Source organism: Haemaphysalis longicornis, unplaced genomic scaffold, assembly GCF_048455015.1.
Source record: "Haemaphysalis longicornis isolate Haplotype H1 unplaced genomic scaffold, Haemaphysalis longicornis Haplotype H1 scaffold_6, whole genome shotgun sequence".
Classification (NCBI taxonomy): Eukaryota; Metazoa; Arthropoda; class Arachnida; order Ixodida; family Ixodidae; genus Haemaphysalis; species Haemaphysalis longicornis.
This window is the reverse complement of record NW_027526407.1, coordinates 29812762-29833982: the sequence shown is the minus strand read 5'-3', so window position 1 is coordinate 29833982 and position 21221 is coordinate 29812762. Positions and strand designations below refer to the sequence as shown.

Below are 21221 nucleotides of genomic sequence, written 5' to 3'. Positions count from 1 at the left end.
CTGCAGCGTGGTTTGTGTCTATGAGTGTGTCTACACGGAACGTGGATTTTGCATGCTGGTAGCTTGGTTTCTCAGCCCACCTTATGGAATCGCAATCCTGGATTGGCAGAAACAAGCCCACTTGTTTTCTGAATACTAAATGAAGGGAAAACATTTTGAAAGAATGGAGTGGGAAGTGAAATCTACTGCAAATCTGGAAAGTAGGTATCATGTGCAAAATTTAATTCTCAGCACCGCATTCTTAGTGCAACTGTTCTGGGGTAAAAACAGGGTTAATAAAAAGATATGAAATAGTAGGAAAAAAGAGAAAAAATTCAAATCGCTTTTTTTTTTTTTTTTTTTGACGTGGACCAAAAGTGGCGTATATTGCCCCTGGAAATATCATCTCTTCCCAGCAATGCAATGGTGTTGAGAGGTGAAGCTGACTTTAAGGAGATTGGTAGAAGCTTGGTCTCTGTAAAAAGGCTTCCCCACACATCCTGTGGGAAAGCCAACTCTGGGCCCACAAACACCTCTGCTGGTCATATCCACGTTCACAGGGTTGAATTGCGCAGTTTTTCGACAACTGGTCGAGTACTTCTCAGTTCAGCATTCGCTCGGCTCTGATATGACCTCAAGCTTTCAGAACTCCAGGCAGGCTTCAGCAAGCTTACATCAAATACAACCAGAAAATTCGAGGTTCGGAAAGATATGGGAAGAGATCCAGGTTTAGTAAAATAAGCCGTGTAGTGTGACCCCATGTCTTGCAGTAGTCCCGTCAAAAAAAAAAGATATACTGAAAGATGTTTTTTTTATTGGTAGTGGCAACTCGATCTTCAATACCATTGAAATGGGGCTAAACTGCTTAGAGGCTGTTTCTTTTTTGTTAGGTTAAAAAATAAGGTTCAATAATTTTTTCATGTGTGCAACTTTCGGGAAATTTAGGCACAGCAAATGCACACCTCTTGTGTCACAGTACACCACTTTCAGCATGGCATGAAACGCTATGCACCAATAAAGAACCTCATAAAAGGATTCCCTGTGGTTAACTTCACCAAACCAGGGCAGTTTACACTAGCTGGTTACCTAAATATACTAAAAAATAAACTTACCATAAATATCTTGCAGTGTTGGTCATCAATGCTGTCATGGTCCACAAAAACTTTCCAGCTAGCTAACATGAACATAATACAACACCACTCCTTCAATTGCCACTGCACCACACATGCCAAAGCCCTCACCTATTGAATAGCAGCTGAAAGCTCATGTTCGGCAACTTGCTTCTGTTGGAGAGAATCGAATCAAAAAGAGAAAGGGCAGATCACTTGATCTGCTAATGGCAAGCTTGAGGAGAATAGTACAACCGAAGCAGATGTCAAACCAGTCTCAAGTTTAGGCTTATTAGCTGAGTAGGTCAGAATTTGGCAAAGTTTCGAGAGATGGGCGAAGGTGATCAAGGTGATGTTCACTCGTTTAAATTTGCCCTTGCAAGCCCGAACATGCGCACCAAAAGTTCCATACTTATGCCAGCATCATAAAAAATAGTGCCAGATTTGTTGTGCAGAATTTTTAATAAGCCTTTCCTTGTCTGTTCCTGAAGCAATTTGCACAGATTGGAGTCTAGGTAGTACTAGTAGAAACTTGTACACACATTTGCCCCTCTCTAAATTAGAAATGTTGGATCATGGACATTCTGTTGCAGCAAGTTTATGGAGTCTGAACGCTAAAAGTTTGCCTGTATTAGCGGAGTAACCTGCTAAGACGAGGATCAGGTCTCCGATAAAAAGAGCCCATACATTCCTCCTATCCGCAGTCAGTGATGTCACAAAACATAGAAACGGAGGAGTGCGTTTTTTTTAATTGAAAAAAAAAATAATAATAAAAAACCAGACAAACAGCAGAATAGAAGAAAGCAAATGTTTACACAGACTACCAGCAAGGGTGGGGGAATTGTAGAAACTTCCGAGTATTGAAGTGAATAACAAAAAATTAAATTCAGCTTCGAAATGAATATTGGATGTTAAAAATTTGTAATAAATCTTCCAAGTATTTAGAAGTTCGAAAGCATGCATTGGCATTCTCCGCTAGCGGTGGTGGAATCTTTCCTGCAGTGCTGCTGTGACGTGCGGCTAATCCACTAGAGGTGGGGGGGCTTTTGGGGAGCTCCTTTGATCTTGAGATTGGCACAAGTCAACTACACCCTCGTACTTTGCTCATAGAGATATCAAAAATTATATCCTATAAGGAAAAGATAAATGTAACAGAGTAAAACAAAGATCAAATTCAGGAGTGCGGGGCCTGGGGTCCGGCAGTGCACAGCTGGTTGCACAGAGAAGTTGTTCTTTTAAAGCAAAGCTTTTTACCTGTACCCCCCAAGGGTTCTTTTGAGACCGTTGGTATCAACAGAAAACTCCCGCAAACACATAAAAGAAGTCACTGGCACTGCCAGGAATTGAACCTGGAACTAATAGAGAAACGGAGCGAGAGCCTGTTGCCTTACCGATTGAGCTACGAGCCCAGGTGGAGATGGGGGAGACAGACAGTGCACTCACCGACACATCTGCACGTTTACCCCTCGCGTTCTCGCTGAATGGCACGTGATAGCGTCACGCGACCTCTCGCGCCGGCACGTGTAACAGCCGTTTGCATGCCTCGCACATGCGCTAGGAGTTGGGAAAAAATTAAAGGAAGCTCACGCACACGCGTGGCATCGCACTTGTTGGCGGCGGGAGAAGTTAGATCGTCCAACACTGGGTTTCAGCTTCCTTTTTTTATGAAAGAACAGTTTCCACTCGGGTGCTTCACCAATACAACCCAACCAGCCACCGTTCGTGGATCACGCATTGATCTAACCTTAGCGAAGAATGTCTTTTTGAAGTAACAAAGGGTGTGGCTGAGTGCGGTTCGCTCTTTGTAGAGCCCCGTGTGTGAATTCAAATGATGTCGCATGGGTAATCGTTGTGGGTGTCGTTAACAGCTGCCCTTTCCAACCACCTTTACAGGGTGGATCGGTGCGCATTTTTTTGAATGCTTCTCTTTTTGCATCCTGTAACCGCAGTCACACTCAGGCTGCCCTAATCAACATTCTCTACATAAGGAAGCACGACTGCGTACCGACATCCCCCCCCAGTTTTCTTTCCTCACGAGACGTTAGGAAAATAAACTTTTATAGCTCTGCGCTCATAGACACCGAGATAAAGTGCATTTTTTTGAGAAGACTGCGTTGACACTGCGGCACTCTGGAAGCTGCCCAGAGACCCTGCACATAATGTCATCACCCACTTTGGCTTTCTGTCAGCCACTTTGGTTAATTTTGGTCTCGGCTCTTTTTATACCTCCTCATGTTAGTCTGGACGTGCCCTTCCTTTAAAACCAGTACTCCGTGGAAAACATTTAATAGCATTGCGTGTGATATTGCATTTAATATTCTTACATTGATCTGCAGCACAATCAGAGAGTTTAAAAAATAACAAAACTAGTGCAAGGAGGGAGGGGGGGCACATTACCATCATGCTTATGGAGGCACACAGGGGAGGGTTTACGAATGTGGCCAATATTTTACACCTTGCGCTGTCCTATACACATTCTCCATCCAGGAACTCGCATGACAGTATCGAGAAACTGCCGTTTATATTTCCTTCGAAGAGAAATGTGTCAATCGCAGCTCGTCAGAATGCAACACCAAGACACTGGTCGTAAGCACGTAGCTTGAAAGTCGCCTCCCATATCAAATAAAGTATTATGAGTGAACACAAGAGCTGCAGTGTGGTGTTTGTATGTTTGTTTAAGTCGCAGAAGAATTTTCTTAACACATTTAAGCGAGCCTTTTATCTTTTAACAGGCTATAGTTCCTCGAGCATGCTTGAAAAATGGTAAATTTCAGTTATCTTATTGAAAAATCGCTAAATATTCGCTTTGATTCGTTCCACAACAATCTGCAGTTGAACGAGTTACGCGAGAATACTAGGGAAAAGTAGGGAACACTACGCACTGAAAGCCTCGTGTACACACACACACACACCAAGCTAAAGGTGACACCACTGTTCGAGGAGATAATTGACGAGCTTTAATTACAATGATGAACACTCCTTGGAGCGATGTCTGGCTTGCACAAATGGTGCCTCATTAAAAAGAAATGAAAGGAACCAATTCATGCACGATACATGTGACCACATTAATACAGTTGTAAGCAAATAAAAGCGCTAAGAGCAGCATTGCTGTACTAAAAGTAAAATAACTTCAGTTTGTTCAGCATTAACATCTGACCCCTCTACTAACCAGTTTCAGAGCATGCACTGTCATCAATTTGATACGCAATGCACAAACACAATCAGGTAACACATCTACAACTACGCATTCAGACTGTTACTAGCATGGAAACTTCCTTTGAGCTTCTTATTTACGCATCATTAAGTGTTTTTATGTTTGAACTGTCCGAATGCGTAGTTGTAGATGTGTTGCCTGATTATGTTTACCTGAACTGCTTCTGAATGTATGCATCTTGCAATTCGCTTTACACAATCTTCTGTCAAAAATTCTGCGAGCGGTTTCATTTTGCTGCAAGCAATGCCCAGCCAAAGAGCAGCGCTGAAGTTTATTAAAACAACACACATATGCTATACACAGGTGAATATACTAGTTAATATGACCAATATACAGGTGTAAAATGTCACGCGATTTAGTTTGTATGTACAGCGGCATGGCAGAACCAAAACAGGCAGTAAAATAAGAGACACGGTCCACATGCGATGCCGCATTTGGACACCTTTCTTTACTTAAATAGGCTTTTTACAAGAATTTAAATCGCGGCGAAATAGCGGCGTTTGTGTTCTAGTGAAAGTTTGCGGCAATGCCTGTTATAAAAAGAATGCACATTGTACCGTAGAATTGCGAGCCGTTACTCTGACCGAAGCGCCTCCAGTTGCTGTCCGTTTGTAATTTTGTTTCTTGGCTTACACGACGTTTAAAACCAGAGACGAACGTCAGACGTCTAGGAAGCCGATTACATCTAAACTAAAGGCGCATAATCGTCCGCAAGATAAAATACGTACAAAAATAAAAATGCACTTCATAGAGATGTCACTGGGCCCAGGCAAGGCTTGTACATGCTAAAAAAATACAAAGCAAGCTCTCATCCAAAATGACAGCCCTGTCGGCACAAATGTTCCGATGTACAAAAGGCACACACACTGTTCGGTGAGAAGTAGTGTATGCAGGTGCACAGGGTACGGTGTTCATTTGCACACGCACAAGCACTTCCAGTTCTCGCCTCCTTGTGCACTCTTGACTCCTTGTTCGCAAAGTCACCGCTTGTTGATGAATGCGTCGAGTTCGTCAACCATGCGTGCGAGGTATTGTGGACCCGGAGCAACGCGGGCTGTTATCCGACGCAGCTTTTCCGTCCTGCAAGGGAACAATTGACTCTTTAACAACTGTAAAGGCAAATGATTATCACCTCGCTTACTAAAAGAATCTACTACTCTCCTCCCTCCAATAATGGTTTAGTGCAAACAGGACATACAGAGGGCAACCAAAGCACCAGTTTGGAAAAGGCTACTTGTGATGTATGCAAAAGCATATCAAGTGACAAAACTTTTTTTTACACGAAGGTTATGGAAACAGCAGGGGAAAAAAAAAAAAAGAAGGCCCAGTATCTGCTCTTTTCGTTGCAAATGCCGGCGAAAGACGATAGTCGACTGGCAGCCCTGCCAAGTAACTGCCTCCCTTCTGTTTCCCCCCCACCTCTCATGCCGTTCGTTCCTCCCAAGATGAACACGCCAGAGGTTTGCTCAAGTCCATTTAAATTTACCACATTCCACTGCTCCAAGTCGGGTGCCTCGATGCCAGTGCTGCCGTACGGCAGAGACGCGCGTGAATCGAGGCATCCGTCTACGATGTTTATAGAACCACGCCACCCCACTCCACCAGCTTTCTAAGTGGAACGCAGAACCATCTAGTGGACCCTTTCATTGCTGTTGCTGTTTGATTTCTGAACTGCCACCACGAGCTATAGTAGCGCTGGCAACAGCAGGTGATGGTTTTCTGCAGTTTGACGTAGCAGTTCATTTGCCATTGCAAAAGCCAAGCATCCGTGAATTTTTCAATAAAGGAACACTGCAAATACCACTCATGTACAGTGAAATCTCGATGATACGAATCTCGCGGGACCGCGAAAAAATATTCGTATCATCCGAAATTTGTACGAACCAACACAGACCAAAAAACTGAGCACTAAAAAAAGTGTTTATTTCTTTTCTTACTTTCGCGTGAAGAAATTTGTGCTTTTTTTTAACCTCCATGTCGCAGGAAAATCCTTTCTGGAGCACGCAAAACTTCACATTAGTCTCCTCACTCACTACACGCCGCAACAGTAAAGGCGTGAACCGCGTAGCCCGTTTTTTTTCGCACAATTTGTGCATGTCGGCGTTGCGCGTGCGATTTTTTCACACCCATGTGGACGATTTTGCGCCCGTGGTAGCTTCTGCCTCGGTCAGAAAATGACGCATTGCAGTGCGCATGGCAGTGGAAGGAGCTTTGAAGCACTCGAAACAGCCAGCTGGCTCCGTCGGAGATGTCAGGCTTACCACTCCGGCAGATATTTCATCGGCGCTTTCACTAGCAACGCGGCTAATGTTTTATAGTGCCACTTTCGCCTGCATTACCAGCTCCTTTACCGCACAAGCAACTTCGTGCGTGCCTTGTGCGGCAGTTTAACGAGTAGTCAGAAGTGGTCGCTCGAGCGGTCGAAGCCGCCGCCACGTTTCCGCCACTGGCTGCGTCGCGTGCAATGTGCACGTGGTTCCGCGGTGGGGTTAGCACATCTGTGGTATGTGCGACACGTTTTCGCGAGCCGAAAACAACAGCCCGGCCGTTCCTCGAGAAAGAGTGACAAAGAGGGGAGAGAGAGCCCGTACGTCGTCGTCGCTTGCTTGCTCGGCAGTCGGGCGCCTCGCCAGCTCGTTCATATCATCCGCCAGGCCACGTAGGTCCATTCGTAACAACCGAAATTTCGCCCATTGCAAACAGGCAATTTTGCCAGGAGTTGAGAGAAATTCATATCATCCTGAAAATCAAATCACCCAGAATCGTATCATCGAGATTTTACTGCGTTGATTTTCTGCCTTATGTTTGCGTAATGTCTTGTTCTTGTTCAACAATGTTGACAGGATTTGGCTGTGAGTATATAAGACTATTGCACAGCTTCTGTTTCACTTTGGCCGGGTGGCTGAATCGAATCACTGACAGACAGACGGACCAAAATATCTGCGTTTAAGTAGCCCAAGAAAGACTATCGTCTTTAAAACATTGTTTATTCAGTTACGAAAACACATTAGTGCCGGTGATCTTCCAGCACTGCCTGGGCTTGCGGTTGCTACTTAAGGGGGGACGTGGCTTTCAAAATCAACTTTTTTATTTCTTTGTGGATTTTGATGAAAATTGGCACAGCAACTGGAAATGCTTCCGTGTAACACCATAAAAATTTCAAACTAATATTTTGATAACTTTTTTATGTATTAAATTTTCTTTCTGTTCCGCTTGTACCGAGCTTGAGCGGCTAATAAAACATGATAGAAAACTTGTTCAAAGTGCTTTGCATTCCCAAATGAATGGACGAGGTCGTGACAGTTTTAGAATTTTTTTTTACAACATAATGTTTTTTAGTTTTCATTTTTTTAGAGGTAAATGTGCAATAGGCATGTTGACTGTGAACAATTATTTGAATAAAAAAATCCCAAAAAACAAATCTGGAAAACCAAGAGTGTCACGACCTGAACTGTTCATCAAGGAATGTAATGCAAGAAATGGAATCAAAATAGACCCAGCGGTCACAAAGAAATCCCTGGTACAAGCGACACAGGTGGCAAAAAAAACTGTTTTGAGAAAACGGCTTCCGAAGTTGCAACATAGGTTTCACTTATCAAAAGTCGTCACGGTTGCAGCCTTTCATGTCCTTTTGAACATGGGGCTTCTGGAAGCCCTTGCCTTGAAATTGGAGTGCCTTTTACAGCCTTTCTCTTTCCAGAAAACATCATTTTAAGCTCCTCCGTGAAGAGTACATACCCCCTTTGCAAACCAAACAAAGGGGGAGATGGGTTTCAATGGGCTTTCAATGCAAAGTAGGTTAGCTGGTTGGCTGTGTCGCACTGAACAGCCTCCTTTTGCAGTGTTGTCACCATGGCAACAAGTTAAGCATTTTTTTTACTTAAATTTGAACATTTTTGGCTTTTTTTATGTTTTATCATCTTGCCTGGCACAGCAACTTAGTACTCATACGTGCAGGTGTTCATTGCCAAAAGTTTGCATACCACAAGGATGAAAATGAGCTACTTTGAAGCTTGGTAGAGTATTCTGCATAACTCCCAACTTCAATGCAAGAGCATATTTTTTTTTACTACTTTTGACATTCAAGGCATCCAATATTTCTCGCATCACAGCCAGTATGCCCTAAGCAATGGTATCAATAATTTCCCTTAAAAAATCACTGTTAAATGCTGCCACAGTAACGTACATTTTTAACGCAGAGAGCATATTTTTATTCCTATATTACTAACTCAAACCTGTTTGCATGAAAATTACAAGTGCACGGGAAAGATTGCGCAAGAAAGGCGATATGGCTCGCCCGCATCGCAGCACACGCTTACCGCGACATATCGAACTTTGATTATACCTGATATGGCTGGTCAGGTCGTTTTTAAGATTAAATCTAACGTCGCAGGCATTAATTACAACTACTGGCGTTCAATCGTAACCGGTTGCCCAGTCATGTGATGCTCCATTGCGCGTCGGCTATGCCGTGCGCGCCGCAGCGTCTGACGCGTCGACCATTTCTTTCTCAAGGCTAGCGAGCCCACAGTCAAAACACAGCAATAACTAAGCGTGTAAACATCGCAAATCCGACTAAAAGTTCACTTCACGAACCGCTATCGCAAGCGCGCACACCGCGTCACCCTCCAAGGTCTGGCGACGGTAGAGTCACGCGCACCACGAAGCGTTCGATGACCTCCGCCTTTCGTGCCACACAACTTCCCGTAATCTGGCTCGTTATCTCTGGCATTCCCATCGCGATAACGTGCGTGTTGAATACCACAGATTGAACAGAAACTCGGCCGAGCAAAGCGGCGAAAATGAACTCAATCCGCTCGCTACGCAGCTCAAGTGGCCGCCATCTTGCGTTGCGCCCGCGACATCCAATCAGGAGGGTCGTTGTTCTGCGCCCCGACCGGAGGACCAATCGCGCTTCAGCATCAATTTCTAGCTTCGTTTGTGCGTCGTTTCTTTTCTGCCGTTTGTGCGTTTGTGAATGAACGAAGATACAAGAGACGAGCGGAACCGGAAAGATGATCGCTCGGCCGATCTAACCATATCAAAATGGCCGCGCCCGGTGGCACCGTTGCGGAGATAGAGCGCTCCGAAAATTGCCGTTTTTTCGCCCTTTTGCGCTGATAATTTGTCACCGCGCCTGACAAAAGTATTTTTTTATGCCACTTTGCGACGCTTTTCAGCGTAAAAACTTTGCAGACACACAGAATAGGAAACATAGAAGCCGAATATGTGGATTTCAAAAAAACGATGTTTTGGTCATTTTTCCGAAGTTGAAAGCCGCGTCCCCCCTTAAAGGAGCCATGAAGAGAAAACACAAGTTTGGTTCATTCAAAAGATTGTCTCGTTAGAATCATACTGACACCACTTTTAACGTAAACTTCGCTCAAATAAGCTACATAATTAGGAAAAACGGGAATGGTCATGCGACCCACCAGCTCATTTCCCGCAACAGCACCTATGTCGTCACATGGGCTAAGCTCTGCGATTGGCGGAGGCTGGCAGAAGCAGACGCAAATTAGGTAGAACTTACAAACTAGACGAACGAGCGATTTGCGCTTAAATTTAGGGCACATTCTTTACAAAGCAATAAGAATGATGGGACAAACAGTGGAAGTTACGAAAGCACATGTAAACATAGAAGTACTGATGCGTTCTGCTGTTCGTACTGCGCACAGCATGCTTGGTTTCGCTGCACAGCAACACGGGGCTTGGGGTTGTCTCAGACGACACTGGCCGATTGACGCAAGCAACGGTGTCTTACGTGACCCCATTTGTCGAGTGAGCACTGTTTCAGGGAACGAATATTTTTCAGGGAACGAACAAGCCAAATTTAAATGCGGGCAAAAACAAACCAAACGCTTGCCACGGTATGGTGGCGCCATCTAGGTTACGGAACGTAAAGAAACGCGGGAACAAACCAACACCGCTGTACAGGGTGGAGACAACCTTCGAACGGTCCCGTGCCGCCGCAATTGGGCCAACGGGCTCAGCGCGTTATTCTTTTCGTTTCCCACGAGACCTAGCAACGCGAAACAGACAATATGATTCAAACTTCTTCAGTAAACCGCGTTGCCGCGATAATTTTAGCGCGGTTTTGACACAATGACTTGCTTCGGCGGCGAGCGAGCAACCAAAAATGGCGGCGCCAGCGTATACGTGTGTCTACCCTGTACGGCGGATGCGTGAATGAAGGTACTCTAGGCTGCAGAGCGGTCGATTTCAGTGATGTCACTTGGGACCACGAAAACGCACGATTGAGCGGGAAAATCAAAATTTTAACCTAAATTGTTCAATTTCTCAGTGAATAAAGCACCGTTTGTATCCGGACAAGCGCTGGGGGCACTATAAAACACGAAATCTTTCGAATAAAACCAACTTGCATTTTCTCTTCATGGTTCCTTTAAGGGCACAGGGTAAGGCGAAATTTTGAAAAAATGACTTTGTTTTTCTTCGCAATTAGGGAAGTTCAATTCCTTGTGCGCATTTTCCATATTCACACTTGCCTTAAATTAAAAAGTCTTATTTCTCACTAAAAAGCAGTTTTCCCGTAAGCAAGTAGCAAGTGCCCACATCCTCTTAAGAATGTTCTCAGGGTTTATTGTCATTTTTTTTTCATCAAAAAACTTCCAGTTTCAGATCAAAATGCTTTTCTGGAACCAGCTGTATTAGGAAGTTGCTTAGCAACCATTGTATAGCTGATTTTTTATTGAGGGCAATCCAAAGACCTTGTTGCAGGTTTTTTCCACATTTGCCCTTCGAAGCTGCGCACAAAAAACATCTTTTTTGGGCTTCACACTCTAATGATTGCAACATTGGATGCTGTTATTTCATTAAATGATGAAGCAATGCATGAGCCAGCATTTTGAAATCATTCAGACCAAAACCTAGGTGCAACACCACCATCAAGTGGCTTAAAGAGGTTGACCACAAGCAAAATACTTTGTGAACAGATCTGTACGATGGTGCACAAAATAGTCAAGGAAGGACAGACGACCGGGTGAAAAGCGAAAAAATGACTTTGACAGTGATTATGGAGCTGGTGCTTTTTAAATAAATGGCTCCAGTGCTGTTTATGGCAAAAAGTATTGTTTTTCACCTCTTTTTTTTACTTTAAACTCAATTATCTAAAAAAAATGTTTTTTCTTACATAGGTACCATTATTTCCTATATCTTCCAAGACAACGAGCTGATTTTTTTTCCCTGTCATCTACATAACTTGTCTCACCTGCTGTACTAGAATTAAAAATATGCATGCAACAGTTTTTTTGGTACACAACTTTTAATACTAAAATAATGCCAAAATTTAGGTACTAACAAAAAAAAATTTAAAAAAACTGAATTTTTTAAGAATGTTCAAAATTCTAGTACAGTTAAAAGAGCACGAAATTTGAAAGAAAATGATATATAAGTTATGTAGATACCTTTCTTAGATGCCGAGAAAAATGTACCTCAATATGGCCAAAAATGCATGGGAAGTATAGGGCCTACCCTGTGCCCTTAACTTCTTTTAGGAAAATATTGAACTTTTGAAATTTAGAATATGCGTTGTTTTCTATCTCCAGCCCCAGTGAGTACCCACATCACAACACCATTCAAAGGGTAAAGCTCATGCGCAGAGTCGAAGCGGATCAGACAGCCTGCCATCGCTTCATGTCCGGTAGACGAAAGTGTTAAGCGAACTCACGGCAACATTCGGTAAAATAAGGCGTTCACTTGCATTTTTTCTATCAAACAGCAGTTTCGGTGCTTTCAAAGCAGAACACAGCTTTCTCTTCGCTCGTCATGGAGTCGCGAAAGTCTATGAACATAACCCATAGACTAGGTAACGAGAGCGTGCTAGAAGGCATAATAACGCTGGACCATATAAGAAATGCTAAGCCCAAAGTTCGAAAATGCGCAATTACCTCAAAACAAAGGCAAATTGTATTAACAAGCCAGGACAAAGCGTCGAAGACCCCTTTTGTGCAATACACGTAGCTCGTCAAATATGGTTGACTAAATTTAAGTTCACTTTGAATATGATGGTGATGATGATGACAATTTCACGCGAATATTATTCTGCCTTCTATCTGTCCGTGACGGGACACAAAAACACCTCACTCACTTTTGGGTTATTTTCCATTGATTGTGGCGCAGTGGTTGGCACCAGCAAACACAAATGTGCAAATGCAGCACAAATAAGTCCAAACGGAACGGGAAGAAGGCGCCTAGCGCCTCCGGCCTTACAGCTAAGCCAAAGCCAACTTCCATAGCCGCTCATAGCTCTCACGAAATCGAAACCCCAAATGCCTTCATGAAACCGAAAGCACGATGTTTCAGCAAAGGTTTTGGGCACGCGGCATCCCAGTGGTGGCACCTTGTCACTCAATTTGGGCTCTGTGGCGCAGGACGGCGCTGTGAAACAAAGTTTGGTGCAACAGGCACAGGACGGCGCAAGTAAACAAATTTGGCACTCAATGGCGCAAACGGTGCAGCTGTTTCACCCCTGCTAGATGCATGGGCCACAGAGTCCCTGCTAAATATACTAGAGGGAAATCTGGCACCCCTTTCCAGGCGATCAGTGGTTCAGCGAGTGTTCCGTCATGTACCGGGTAGCAACATCCCACTTTTCCCTGGCACAGCTCACTGACAAGCTCATACGCTGTCCGTGGCTGCGCAAAAAGCACAACATTATTGTAAAAGATTAAACTTGTGTCATCGATAGAAAAATAGAGCTCCGAGAGATTTACTTCTCGGAAATTATTTATAAGCTTCACGAGGAAGAAAAACGTTACCCTTTTTTTTTGTCGATTTTGTTTTCAAAAGCAAAAAAGTCGCGGGGCTAGCAAAGTCAAGTAGGAGAGAAACGTTGCTAGCCACTACTGGCAGCATGTATGACAGAACACAATTGCAGCGAATGTTTTTCCTCCAGTATATATTAATTAGTATGAAGCTCGTGGCATTGACTCGAAAATCAAGTTTCAGTTGCAGGCTCCTTTTATTTACTTTTTTAGTGTCCTGTGGAGCACACACCCAACACGATAGTGTGACCTCCTCCTCCTCCTTTAGTTTGGAGATGCTTCCCTGCTAACGCAAGAAGCAGAGCCCTCACCGGATGGTGATGTACTCGTCGCCAGGATCAAGCACTGGACCCGAGTAGGGCCGCGACGACGGCAGAATCTCCTTGTGCGGGTAGGCGTCGAGGTCTATGGGCAGGTCCATGTGGAACCAGACGAGCCTATCCGGCTGGGACACCTCGATGGACAGCCTGGGCGAGAGGGGAGAAGGGGAGGAAACATTCACAGCCGTTCCAACACTGCAAAGCTCTATTGGTGGACAGCTATACCTATGTATGGTGTCTTCCTATACGTTGACGGAATAAAGGCACATTCACGTGACTTCCTGGTAATTACCATATGTACTCGATTCTAAGCACCCCCCTTTTTCCATGACCACAATGCCCAAGTTGAGGCGGGTGCTTACATTCGAAAAACGTAAACCCCCCCCCCCCCTCCCTTGCCTCTTTTTTTCGCAGCCGTATCTTGACGAGACAGGTGCAAGGAATAATGTTTTATTTTGGCAAACATTCCAAAGAAAAACAGGTATCGACAGTGAACCACCATTTACATAGGATAATCAGTACCCCTCACTACCATTCGCGTCCGTTGTGCCACTTCGGCCGCCGCTTTCTGTTCATTTTCTGTTCTGTGGAAGTAATGTGTCATCAAAAAACTCCATAAATTACTTGACCACAACGTCAACTCGGGGCCTGCTTCCACGTGTCTGAAATTCATTTTAGAATGGTCGCTTAGAAAAGGGGGTGCGCTTAGATTTGCGCGCAAACTTTTTCTCCAAACTTTTTTCCACGAGAGTACGGGAGTAGCTTAGAATCGGGAAAATATCGTAACTCTAAATTAATTCTGCCGCAATTTGTTTGTTCAGGATAGTAGACACGACTTAGAGCCGTCTCCTGTAAACATACTTCCTCGGTAGAAGACTGGCACGCAGATTGGCAGCAGAAATTAATGCTACGTGTACTTCACAGTGAAGTAACCTGCTCCAGCAGCTAAATGAAACTGGCGTAATGAAGAAATCATCTTGGCAGCCAATTTCACTGCCATTTTTTGTTTATTTCACGATACCCACGTTAGACTGAGAGCTACAGAGCACCTCACACTAGCTCAGAGTGGAGCAAGCACGTATGGTTCTTTGTCGATGCAACCCAATAGATGCAACGCAGCTTTCGTCAACCTAGCCTATAACAGCTCCACTGTAAAAGACGTGCGCTCCGAAACTGGCTTCTCCATTTACTAGAAGCAATTTCACAGATTCTGTCCATGCCCGCCTGCATTTAACCCGCCAAATCTGCCCTTGGACTACATGAAAACAGTTTTACAAGAATTGGGGGGGCGGGGGGGGGGGGGGATTAGTGGTAATTAAAGTGCGCTTTGCAGTATAGCTTGTATTCACTGGCGAGGTATGCATGCAGGCAACCATGTGAGTGCGACGTCCCTGGCTACGTTGGGCTCAGCGGTATGACAGCACTTGTCCGTGCTAAGCACACGATTTGGGTTGGACGTTCCAAACTCAACCCCACCGAACGCAAAGTATTGCCTCGAGTCCAATGTTAGTGCGATTAATAACATCTCTGTTGTTGACACCACCGTTGAGAATTGGGTTGAAACAGAGCAGACGACGCGTGCTTTTTTTTTTCCTCCTGTGGCGCAAGCGGCGCCGTGTCCGTGGCCATTTCCACTGTTGCCAAGTGAAGGAATTGACAGCTAAACTTTTCAATGAATACCACCTATACACACTCTACAGTACACAAGTGCCCAGTGGCGTAAATCATGGGGGGGTCAGGGGGGTCCTGACCCCCCTTGTGTTCGGGCTGGGGGGGACACCCCTTGCAAGTGTCCCCCCCCCCCCCCCCCCCCCCCCCTTGAGATTCATCGTGACGTACAGGGCACTGGAACTTGTCCTTCTGAACGGGTCATCAGAAGCAGATTTGGACGTGATCCGACGATACAAGAGCATCGATATCGGTAAAGTCGTGTCTCGCGTGCGCTTGTTGCACGAAGAACACTGCAACCTCAAGTCCGTCAACGACGTGGCAGCAGTACTCCGGAACATGCACACGTCCACCCGCCAGTATTTCAAGGAAGTGGAGAGTGTTCTCAGGATTATCTTAGTGATGCCGGTCTCTTCCTGTGAAGCAGAGAGATCGTTCAGTGCCTTGAGAAGACTGAAAACATGGCTGCGTAGTACGATGGGGGAGGAACGCCTCAACTACATGGCTTTGGCACACGTTCATCAAGACATTATAGACCTCATAACGTTGCCAGGGATGTTGAAAAACTTTGTCAATGCGTGCAAAAATCGCGCTCTCGTTTTTGGACCCTCTAGAAGTGTCGAAAGCTAGGAAACATGTCATAGGTGATCAGTACTCATATTGTACAGAGTATTTCTTATTGATCTTTTTTTTTAAAGTCTGCCATAGCACAGTGCAATTACGTGAGGTATGAAAGCATGCTCGTTTTTCTTATTTTAATTCAAATGACAATAGTAATTTGTATATAAATGAAAATAAAGCACAAAACAAAATGGCCGCCTTGGCAAGATGTACGTGTGTCCCCCCTTGTGATTTTTCTGGATTTACGCCACTGCAAGTGCCAGTCCCTTCCTCATTTAAAGTGCAGCCATACTGTGCGGAGCAACCACACGTTTAGCCACGTGGTCACCATGCCAGGCATTGTAGGCCCCTGGAACAGTCAAATCCAGCTACAATGAAGCTGACAGGACATCTTTCCTGCGGTGCTACGTTGGGTAGTTGGTATGAAGGGAACATAGTGGCACACAGCATGAAGACGGGACTGTGAAAAAGACAAACACGCGTGTTTGCTTTTTTCACAGTCCCCTCCCTCATTGCACTGTTTTCCAGCATATTTGTGCTCACAATGAAAGAAAGGACCAAAGAAGCCATCAAAGCTGCAGTGACGGCATGTTTCTCCTCGAGTGCCGACACCTTTTTCCCCATTCTCCCTCAGAGATACACAAACAAGTGCAGTCCACCAGAGCTCCCCCCTTTTCAAAAGGAGCGCACGGCCCCCTTCCTCCTCCTCCATCCAACTCACACAGAGTCATTGCTGAAGGTGTAGACGTAGAACCTGCCCGGGCCGCGAGTGGCCCGCCTGATGTCGTGGCTCAGGTCCCGGTGCCGCACGAAGTGTCCGCCCACCTCGCCCAGCATCTGCCACCAAGAAAAGGGAAAGAAACGCACTTTCAGGGGAAATAACGTCAACGCACACCCCGGGCAGGGCCACACAACCCAACCCAGAGCTCCTCGAGAATATCTCAAACAGAGAAGGAGGCAGGTTGGAACTGCGCTGCAAAACAACAGCCGTCTTCTAGCCATGCAGAGCAAAGCCAGCCAGTGAGCAGCATTGGTGGGCTTGCAGTGGTGGTTGATGCACTAAAAGCAACTGCCGTCCGCACTTTGCTTATTTTGCTTTACCCAAATGCCCCCCCAGAACGTGGGTGCTGCAAAATTTTTGAATGCTGTCAGTGAACAAGAGCTGGTGGAACCATAAATGGAACATGCATATGGAACATGATGCTAAGCACCACATGGGCCGTGGCAAAGCGGGAAAATTGAGGTGCAGTCTTTGTACCGGTGTATACAAATATTCCCAGTGCTGAAGATCCATCCAAGAGGTGTCGACAGGGTGCCAATTGAGGAAACTAAAAAGCGAGAACTACATGTTTCACTACTACTGGAAAACTGCAAACAATTTCTTAAAACTCGCAAGCTAGTCACACAAACCAAGTTTGCTCAGTTTCCCTCGCTCATTACAGCAATGTTCATCTCGCACGTTTCTAAACTCAACGCTTGTTACAATTAACCTGTCAAGCTACTTGCAGCCTATTTCAAAGATGTCCTAGCCCACTATCAAGTTCCACAATGTAGACATAAATGCGTGGCAAAAATGCTAAGCCATCACCAATCATGCTTCTTCTCTTCTATTCAGAGCCTCGTCAAACATCACACTTACAAAACCAATTCAGGCAGATACTGACAGGAAACAGCACAGATTAGACAGAGCCAATGCTATAAGGGCCGAACTAGAGCACTGCACGGGCCTGATTTTAAGGCCCGAGCCCGGCCCGAGCCCGCTTCGCGAAGCCCGAGCCCAACCCGAACCCGTAACACCTAGCCCGAGCCCGGTCCGGGCCCGGGAATTCATAAGTGAGCCTGGCCCGAGCCCGGCCCGGGCCCGCCATCTCAAACCCAGGCCCGGCCCGGCCCGGTAATTTATTTTTTGGCCTATAGATGGCCCGCGCGTGTGTGACAAGGCCCGGTCTTTGACGCTGAAGAAAGTTTGTTTATTATATTCCGGGCGGTCAGACGGAGCATCTAGTCTGTACAAGCACGTCATGAACTGAAACGCAACAAATAAGGGTTTAAAAGTGCACGTAGTTTAGCTTTCACCGTCTGCAGTTCACGCCACATCGGCGTAATAATAGCTCGTATTCTTGCAGGAGAGACATTATCACCTTTGATTACCAGACTCTTGGCAACTTCACGTGGTTGTCTAGGCCACAAGTTGGTATTGCTGAAATTTTTTTATCAGCATTTGAATCAACGAGTATGTACGCGCGTTGAAATACTTCACCTGCAGTGGTTGTTAAGCGTTGGTGTTTCTCTGGCACGCGAGTTTGATTCCCGGCCACGGCAGCCGCATTTTGATTGGTGCGACATCTAAAACACACGTGTACATACATATACATAGGTGCAAAGCTCCAGGATATCTGAATTAATTCATTTCCCTCTTGGGCATTCCTTGTAATCGTATCTTTGGTATGTTATACACCAAAATATAAAAACTTGATGCAGTAGAAGAAATGTCATTAAAATTTCTTTTTTTAATTTTTTAACACGTTTTTAAAACAATAAGTACAAATAACAGCAAGAAGCGCGCAACAATAAACCAAGAATATTCATTTTGATGCTCTTTCCTACACTTCACGTCGGACCTATTAACGGCCGTGCCTATGAATTCAAGCCCGAGCCCGGCCGGGCCCACGGCGTCGAGCCAGAGCCCGGCCCGGGCCCGCCGATAATCGACTTCGGGCGGCCCGCCCCGGCCCGCGGGCCGGGTCGGGCCCGGGCTTTCGGGCCGGCCCGGGCCCGTACAGTGCTCTAGGCCGAACCAAAGCTTCTCTCACTATACCTATGTTGTTGTCAAAACTGGTACTTAAGCAATGTTAACCTTGCCTTCAAATTTTTCAAGGCTGGTACACACACACACAACCTAGTAATCAGAAGACTAACTGAAAGGGCCCAGTTCATGTTCCGGGTCCTGTTAAAAACACAAGGAGACAAAAAAAAAAAAAAAAAAAAAACCCATAGCTGTTTCCCCCACCCTTGCGGCAAAGGGTAACACAGCATGCTTCATACACTGCTCCACAACTAAATATAACCAGTTGGTTTAACTGTCCCATCCAGCATTACAGTTGTACCTCGATATAACGAACCTCGATTTAACGAAATTCGCGATATAACGAATTTTTTCAAGTTTTCTAGCAAAATTTTGCTAAATGCATGTATTTTTGTCTCGATTTTACGAAGTAATTTTGTGCGGCGCTTTCGATTTAACGAAGTCACGGCAAGAAAGGAAGAACGAAATTCCGGTCGAGGCACGTTTTATTTTGCCTCTCAGGCCCTACATTGAAAAAATTCAGTACTCAAATTGACTCTTGAAGGCTAAAATGAAAGAAAAGCGGTGAAATCTACGGTTAACAACAATTAAAAGTGAAGAACGAAGCTGCACAAACCGCTAGCGGTCATAGACGGTTTAATAGTGCACCCACTATTTTGACGTCTCCATCGTTGCCTACGCCAGCGCCCTCTATGCTTAGGCTACCGAAGCCTACTTCAAGCTTTTTTTTTTTCTACGCGTCATTGCTCACGGTGCTGCTGCGCTAGGTTGTGCTCGCTGATAACCAAATTAATATTTTGTTCGTGCATCGTTAGGTGAGTCTTGTAAGCAGCATGAGCACTCCAAGAGAAAGAAAAGTGTTCCGAACAAGAGCCTGAGGAAGCTCGGTGAAACTGACAGCCACCGAGTGTGATGGATGCCATCGATGTTCTGCGGAGGCACGCAGGTGCACACGAATGTTTAAGACCTTGTTAGCGCTGTCAGCATACGAGCGTCACGTAAAGCCCGCCCTGGTCAAGAAACGCCAAGCACTGCTTACGGACTTCTTCACTACGGCTTGAACATCGAGTGCTGGTGGCAATAAATTGCTCTCTTTGAACGTGGTCATCTTCATTTCACCAGCGTTCATTAGACAGCTGCGGTGCGGAGAAATCAGTTTCGTAAGGGCTCAGTGGGCATAAAAGTAATTGCTTAATCGAATTTGGCCGGAAGATTTTTAATGTAAGCTTTCCGCTTTCCGGATCACGTAAGCACTGCTCCACACAGTGAAGCGGTCCGCGTGTACTCCGCTCAACTCGCAATCATGGTTTTATCTCGAGTGTTGTGGTTGAATCACGCGCCCATACTGCGGAGCCCTTGTACATGAAAAAAAGTCTTTCGAAAGTTTCATAGCAGCCTTCCGCTATTGGCCCGCCGCGCCTAAGCCTACCACTGAATGGACGAAAAGAGGCGCAACTTCGAACGAGCACCTCGGCGGGGTGAAGTTCACGGGACATGGACGCGGGTTCAATTGACTAACAGCGGCATTTAGTAGTGACCGAAATGAAAAAAGAAAAAGTGGAAACCTAGTCTGCTATCATATTTAATGAGGCGTTGCGGAAAAAGCACCGGTTTTACGATGACACATGAACTACCGTCGGCTATCCGAATTCCATTGCCCAAGTGTTGAAACTCTTAATTCACACAATTTTCGCGGCCAGTTTTAGTACAAATTTCGCTTTAATTGGAGAGGTAACTACATAGCAGTTGTTGCCTGGCGAGGGCCAAAGTGTTAAAACCCCAATAACTGGTTAAATGAACTGTAAAATCGAAACCTCGATTTTACGAAATTCTCGATTTAACGAAATTTGCGGCCCCAAGTACGACTTCGTTATATCGAGGTTTAACTGTATTTCTTTTCTCTGTTATGAAGCAATTACCCGTACAAAATGAAACAGGTGTTTCTTTTATCGCTACTAGCAGTGTTACTGAAATAAGCAAGCTGTATACTTAACACTCAAGTCTATCACAACTACTGTTGAGGATGGCTACCGCTTGCAATTGCTGCCCACCACGTTTAAAGGTTAACCACTTTCTTTACACACAAGATACAAAATAGTCCCTGCCAGGAAGACAAAACTTTAAGAGTCCTTCCATTACCGTGAAGATGGAAAGACTAGCAATGCTGTATTGGTGAATAACTGCATGGAGTTATGTATGTGGTGTTACCTGTAATGTTATGGTCGCCTTAGCGGCCACTTCTCGCGCAATTTGTTTCGCGACAGTTCGGAAAAGCAAGAGTTACAGCTGTTTTCCATAACCACTCTCCCTGTATTGACAACGGATGAAAATTCTATAATGTTCACGACTTCACTGCAAACAAACCAATCAACACAAGTGACAGAAACTGGGCATAATGATAGAGTCGTCTTGGCGGCCAATCGGCATGCAATTTGTTTTGGGATAGTTTCAAGAAAACAACACTTGCAGCCGTTTTCCGTAACCGTACTCCTCCCATAGACAGCCATGTGAAAGTGTTTACAACTCCACTGTGGACTAACTACTAACGACCAGTAAATGAAGTTCAGCATAACGATAGAGTCGCATTAGCCATAGAGTTTCTCACTAGCTCACCTAGAGCAGAATCTGGCGCTAGCGTCAACGCGATTCGGCGAAAGTGCTCTACACCTCCATGGGTGCCGCCATAATGTGTAGTTCGGCCAGAAGTCCGGCGTGGCAGGGCCG

At 45.2% G+C, this 21221-nt stretch overlaps 1 protein-coding gene across 1 annotated transcript in view; it reads right to left on the bottom strand.

Moving 5' to 3' along the window:
* Positions 1-4558: 4558 nt before the first annotated feature.
* Positions 4559-21221, bottom strand: part of LOC144142423 (uncharacterized) — a 50662-nt gene continuing 33999 nt past the window's right edge. Inside the window, exons 12-14 of the mRNA XM_077673926.1 lie at positions 16413-16528; positions 13394-13549; positions 4559-5382 (exon numbers count right to left, since the gene is read on the bottom strand). Coding sequence (XP_077530052.1) covers positions 5283-5382; positions 13394-13549; positions 16413-16528 — 372 coding nt within the window. The 3' untranslated portion in view covers positions 4559-5282. The remainder of the gene's footprint in view (positions 5383-13393; positions 13550-16412; positions 16529-21221) is intronic.